Source organism: Gavialis gangeticus, unplaced genomic scaffold (assembly GCF_001723915.1).
Source record: "Gavialis gangeticus isolate Ggan-Ray unplaced genomic scaffold, GavGan_comp1, whole genome shotgun sequence".
Lineage (NCBI taxonomy): Eukaryota > Metazoa > Chordata > Crocodylia > Gavialidae > Gavialis > Gavialis gangeticus.
The window spans coordinates 85,522,466-85,529,168 of record NW_017729031.1 but is presented as its reverse complement, the minus strand read 5'-3'; the positions used below and the strand labels follow the sequence as shown (position 1 = coordinate 85,529,168).

General features: G+C 41.4%; 1 protein-coding gene across 1 annotated transcript in view; it reads left to right on the top strand.

The window, feature by feature from the left end:
- The window catches only part of POFUT2 (protein O-fucosyltransferase 2), a gene marked incomplete at its 5' end in the record, with an annotated part of 39,560 nt that extends 35,109 nt beyond the window's left edge, over positions 1-4,451 (top strand). The window contains 3 exons of the mRNA XM_019522885.1: positions 571-751; positions 2,788-2,911; positions 3,104-4,451. Of these exons, the coding sequence (XP_019378430.1) occupies positions 571-751; positions 2,788-2,911; positions 3,104-3,257 (459 nt within the window). The remainder of the gene's footprint in view (positions 1-570; positions 752-2,787; positions 2,912-3,103) is intronic.
- Positions 4,452-6,703: the final 2,252 nt, after the last annotated feature.

Below are 6,703 nucleotides of genomic sequence, written 5' to 3'. Positions count from 1 at the left end.
GATTTGCTTGAGAAGCATCCATGGATGCAAGCCAGCATTTTGCTCGCTTTACTAGGCACAGCATTGCATTGAAGGCTCATTTTGTGGTCAGTGATGTTCATCTTGTGGTCAATAATGACCCCCAAGTCTCTTTCTTCGATAGTGCTAGCCAGCATAGCACTGCCGAGCCTATAAGGATGCTGCAGGTTTTTTCTCCCAAGGTGGAGAACCTTGCATTTTTCAGTGTTAAACACCATCAGGTTCTCGTCTGCCCATTTGTTGAGCCTGTCCAAGTCATCCTGGATCACCCTCCTGTCTTCTGGATGAGAAGGTTAGATGAGAACTTGTATGGGATGGTTTGGAGAGGAATGATCCTATCTGAAATGGGGGTTGAACTAGATGACTAGGTGTCCATTCCAGCCCTGCTTTTCTATGATTCTAAGTCTTATAAAATATGCACAAATGTTTTGCCATGGTTTGATTAACCCAGAATTTCTTACAAAATGTATACTCATGTACCAAAACTGTTTTCAGCCTGAAACAGCACCAATGTTATTCAGTTTTGATATGTGCTGAATTATGCTCTGCCAGGTACAGTTGGGCACTGCTCTAGGAGGATCATACCTTGGGGTTCACCTCAGAAGAAAAGATTTCATCTGGGGTCACAGAGAAGATGTGCCAACCCTACATGGAGCAGTGAAGAAGATCCACAGTCTTATGGAGATATATAAACTTAAGAAAGTTTTTGTAGCCACTGATGCTATTGAGGAGGGTAGGTAGATGAAATTTATTTTGTTCACTGGGCTCAGTTGACAGGAGAGAGTGACCAGTTATCAGTTAACATTCATCAGTGACTCAGTAATAGTCTTCCTGGGAGACTAACTGACTTGGGAAATAGAATGAGATTTTGTAGTCTTTCACTTCTAAACTGACAGCTGAAATCCAGCACAAATGCTTAATGACTGGAAACTAGTCATGGGCAGTCTCTGCAAAATGAGTTTGGTTTCTTGGTCTGTCTCTCAAGGAGCAGAGGTCTACTTAGCAAACGTTTGCTGTAACTGACCCTATTTGGTTTCTCAAAGCAGCCAGGCAGTACATGGCAAAGAAAGTGGATCATCCTTAACTGCTGTGTTAGCCTCTCCTAATCAGGGCTGAGACCTACTGGTAAGGGAGGTTCTGGCCATGGAGTGCCTGTTCTGAAAATAAACAGAATGGGCTGGATCCCGTTCTACCTTTTAAGTGCCTAAATCTGATCCTATTCCACCGTCATTTAGCTCTTGAAAAATCTTTAACTCAAAAGATGAACAGAACCTCTTCCTCCTCACTGCTTTTTGACTTAGTCTTAAGACTACATACATGATGGTGCATTAGAAAAAATAGATATATTAGTATTTCCCAGGGGCATGAGTAGGGTGGAATAGAAAGACACTTAGGTGACTAGGTTCACTTGTACACCTCATAGATGGAATAGGCTCTAATCCAACAAGTTTTTTCCAAAGCATTCAGCACCTCTCATGAACAAAATGTACAGGAAACATCTCAAAACTATTTTAAAAAGCCTCCCCAGTGAAGGGTTGGTTTTCTATGCCAAGTCCCCCTCCTCTTTCCCTTTCTTGCTGCTGTTTTTTTCTTGATTCTAAGCATGATTTGAGAACAGCATTAGGAGTGGAGGGGGTCTCTTGACATCTAACCAGTGGTCCAATCATTCTGTGTCTGAAAGCTGGTCCCCTAGGCAGTGTTGCCAACATATATTTTGTCACCAAATCTAGTGAATTTTTGGGTCAGGATACCTAGCAACAGAATGTGTGTGTTAAGGATCCTGTATCAGTTGGTAATAGATGGTGACATTTTTACTACTGTCTACCTGATGACACCTAATGACTTTGTGAGACTGGCCTAGCAGACTTCTGCTTTCAGCTGTTGGCAGTGCTGCCTCCAGGTCTGTGGCTCTTGACATTACCTCTGTGTTAGATCCCAACTCCATGCGGCACCCAACAACTAGGGAGACGACAATCCAGTTGCTCAGAATGCAAACACCAGCACACATTGCTAGCCAACAGCTTTATTCAGAATGGAGCAGCTTTGGGCAAAGCTCCAACAAACCAGGGAGCTGCAGTGAACATTAGTTCTTTCCACATTTATACACCTTAGTTCATGCTCATTAACTCCACCTTTGTCCCTTCTTTGTTCCACCCATATTCCCTCCTATCTCAAGCTGTGCATCTGTTTACTGTTTGTTTCATTAGCATGGCATTACCTATGCATTTCACTTGTCTTTTTGCTGTGAGCGCATGCGTAAAACCCTGACCCTGGCTTCTTTCCGTCAATTGCGGTTTCTTGCTGATCTCTTCACCATCTCCAAGGTCTTGCTTCTGCTCATCTCCTAACAATAGCTGGTGGGCTGCATCCTGTTCCCCTTACACAGTGAGCTATATAGCTTACAACACTATGACATTGTTAGGAAAATGCTTGCCTAAACGTCTTGCAGTATTACTTTTAATATATCATTCTGCCTTGTGGTTAGCAGCTTTGCTGAGCCACAGGCTATAGCCTTGTATTCAGCTGCAAATTCAGTGTTCCCCAAGATCCAAATACTGTCACCTAACACTCCATAAGGTAAGAAAATAAGATGAGTGGTGCTGTCTGTTTTCCTGGCCTGTAAATTTCATTCCCCCTCATTCCACTAGAATTGGTTTCTTCAGCATTTAAGAAATCCAATGTAAATTTTAACTTTTCCTGATTTGTGCAGAAGTTCCATGAAATTTTTGTGTAGGACAATAGTGAGTTAGTCTTGTTTCCTTCTTTCAGAGTCTGAAGAACTCAAGAAGCTACTGCCTGAGATGGTGAGGTTTGAACCCACTTGGGAAGAGTTAGAGCTCTACAAAGATGGAGGAGTAGCAATTATTGACCAGTGGATCTGTGCTCATGCTAGGTAGCTAATTTGACTTTTTACATGTGGAATCAGATTTTACAATTGAGCAAACCTAAATATTGCTGTTGAGATGTAATTGTGTGCTCCTGAGTAGCAAAATTTTATAAAAGGAAAACGGATACAAATAAGGCAATTATTTATACCAGAAACAAAAACTTCTTCAAAAATCAGTTCTGATTTTTCCCTTCACAGGTATTTTGTAGGCACTTCAGTTTCAACATTTTCATTCCGGATTCATGAGGAAAGGGAGATTCTGGGATTTGACCCCAAAACAACTTATAACAGGTTTTGTGGTGAGAAAGAGAAGAACTGTGAACAACCAACCCACTGGAAAATTGTATATTAACAGACAAATCCAAAGGACTATAAGTGGTCAGTACACCAAACCAAGGAAACGTTTATGGGAAATCCTTTTGAGGAAATTAATCTTTTTTTTCTCCTTCCTACTGTGTAATTGGAAGTTGGGTTTTAAGCACAAGTGGATAGCAATATCATATTCATTTTCTTAACCAGACATTGATGTCACTGGCCAAAATGCTGCAGCCCAAGATTCAGTTCTTGGTACAGCTGAATAGAAGGTCAGTACAATCACTTCTTAAGTCTAAATTTAACTTTTATGAGAGAGAGCATTATTTGTGATGCAGACAAAATGTTTCCATTCAAAATTTTATTCTGAACAATGACTTAACAAAAAGACCCATAATTATAGTATGTCTACAATCTGGACCGTATGCCTTTCTTCAAGATACTTGTGCTCAGCTGGTTATCAGCTTTGTATTTGATGCCTTGTATCCTCTGTTTACAAGAAGGATGGTTAAGCTTTGTAACCTGCACTTTGGGAGAGGTGCAGACTATGCACAGAATCTGCAGTTCCATGAAACAAGAAAGATTTCCCCAAATGGTGACTTGGAACATTTCAAACATTAAAGTGAAGGCTTAGGTGGTATTTTTACACAAACACAGACCACTTTCACAGCTGGCGATTCTTCTAATAGCAGTCTCAGCAAAGAGGTCAGTGAGTAAGGTAGAAGAATAGCAAGACTGAACTACTTGAGCAAGCCCAAAGCTGGGTTATATTAAGTAGAGTCGTGAATGGAGATTTGCACTGCCTGTCATAGTTTTTCTCTGAATAGGATACTTTGCTTGATGGAGTTTCCATTTACTACCTTTCTTCCACATTAAATTCACTCAGAATGAGGCAACCATAAATAGCATTTGGGGATATCTTGCCACCCAGTTAAATAAACCTACCTATGGCAGGTTAAGACTCTTGGAACATTTTCAAAGGCCTTTCAAGAGTTTTCAGTTTCATAGAGATGAAGTATCCCAGTTTCTCAATTAGTTTATCCAAATCATTAATTTTCTGTCTTTGCCATGTTATGGTTACTGGCTGGCTCATTGTGCTGTGCTTCTGCTTACCATGTCAGTGTGAATATCAGCTGCTGTGCCATGGCAAGATATGCAGCACCTCATCGGAGTCCTGGAGTAACTCACAAATCTGTCACCCGCAATACAGCCAGTGTAGTAACCTACCCTTAAACAAATGCCAGTTAAACTTTGTATACTCCTTTACCTCACTACCATTGTTTAGCATCTTCCCAAAATGACTGCATACTTATGACTGTTTACTGATATAGGGCCACACTATATAAAAGGCATTCCCCTGTGGTTCAGTGGTAGAATCCTTGTCTACACACAGGAGACCTTATACAATTACAGCCATGGAGGCACCAAGCATCTGGACTCAGTCTGGTCTTTGGATTCTGTCTCAGTCGCCTAAAGGGATGATGGAAGGTCTGGGCAGCTTCCACTCCTCCAAAAATTCCTGCCCAGGCATATGCATCGAAGGTCTAGGTGGCCCTCATGCATACACTGTGATCCAGGAGGATCAATGGTTGCCATATAAAAAGAAAAACAATTTGTGGAAAACAAATGCTTTTCTAGGAGATTGGGTTGTCTTGAGTGACAGTCATAGCCAACCTTATAAGTCAGTTGTCGTTTGATTCCTGGGTGTCCCTTTAGATTTACATGTGAAATAATCAGCCAAGGAAAGTGGAAAATTCAGAGTGACAAAAGTGTGCTGTTTTGGTTTTGTTAGCCTGAAGTAAGTCCAAGATGGTTGCACTCATTTAGGCTTAAGGGATATTTAACAATATCAAAGAGGGCATAGAGTGAAGTATCCTTGCTTGCTAATATTCTCCTACACTCTCAGCCTAACCCCAGCAGAAGGCTTCTACCTTTTTCCTGGAGGAAGGTACAACAAAATTATGACCAACCATTGTGAAGGTCATTGGACCTCCTCACTTTTTTCCTTCATTTTGATTAACTGTCACAAATGAATCTTTGGCAACTTCAAATAAGTATCAAATCTGCAGTTAACCTTTTCCTGTGGAACTGAAATGTCAACATAGCTGAGGGCTGATCTTTTTGTACATTCCCATATTGCAAGGTAAGCTGGCCCTTGTGTAGCAAAACGTGCGCAGATCTCCAATAAAGTGAATAATTTAAGATACTGTGTTCTTACCAGCTATTTATTTGTATCCCTATTCTGTAAATGTCTTTCCACTGACCAAGGGAAGATTGTGGGAACCCAGCATTCCAAAGCAGTGCCTTTTCCCACAAAGTCAGACACTGTTGTTGCTTAGCGTATGTGGAGTGTAAAGTGATGTTGGCATTTTAAATTTAACTGTAAACCTCAGTTTCTTTTGAAAATAAAATGCTTTTTAGTATTTTATGGGGATTTTCCACGTTTACCACTGTTACTCATTCACTTGCTAACTCCTAACCTGTCATAATCTCCCATTTCAGATTCATAGACTCTCATGAAGGACCAAGATTTTGCCTGACCAACAGCATCCTGGCTGCTGTTCTACTTCTTGCCTAATTCCCACAGGTCTTGGTTAATAAATTCCCCAGCTGGTTTTAATGTTAATACAAGTTTTCTTTTCTCACCAAAAAAAAATATTAAAAAGACTAGCACCAAAGGGATGTTGAGGCTTTGGGAGAAGAATTTTCTTGCCTGCTTCATAGAACAAAATTTTTGCATCCAACAAGTAGAAGTCCCTCTTGAACTAAGAACTTGAACTAATTCTTTGCCTTTGTAGCTCCTGAATTAGGTGTATAACCTCAGGAAAGGGACCCAGACTCTCTTACAAGACTTGATAAAGACCTTTTCTCACCGTGTAGCTGTGATCAAATATAAAAACTGTACACACAAATAATTCAGGATAGGAAATGAGACTAATACAGAAGCATGTCATTTTATATGGCATATGGAATACTGTGGGGGCTCTCCCAAAAAGGGTATAGCAGAATTGGAGGGAGATTCAGTGATAAGCAACAGAAATAACTAAAGCATAGAAAAGAGCCTATCAGCTGCTGGCCAGAAGATGAGGCAGGATGGCATCTTAGAGACTGGTTTACTAACATAAGTCTTGCAGTGGCTCTTAGAATCATAGACTCATAGAATCAATGAGTTGGAAGGGACCTAGACAGATCATCTAGTCCGACCCCCTGCCATGGGCAGGAAGGAGCACTGGGGGTGGCAGGGGTCATAAGACCCCAGCCCGATGCCTATCCAGTCTCCTCTTGAAGATCTCCAGGGAAGGTGAGAGCACCACCTTTCTGGGAAGCCTATTCCAGGCTCTGGCCACCCTTACAGTGAAGTAGTTCTTCCTAATGTCTAACCTAAACCTATCCTCCCTCAGCTTGTGGCCATTGTTCCTGGTGACTCCAAGGGGGGCCCTGGTGAACAGACTTTCCCCGAGTCCCTGCTGGTGGCCCCTGATAAGG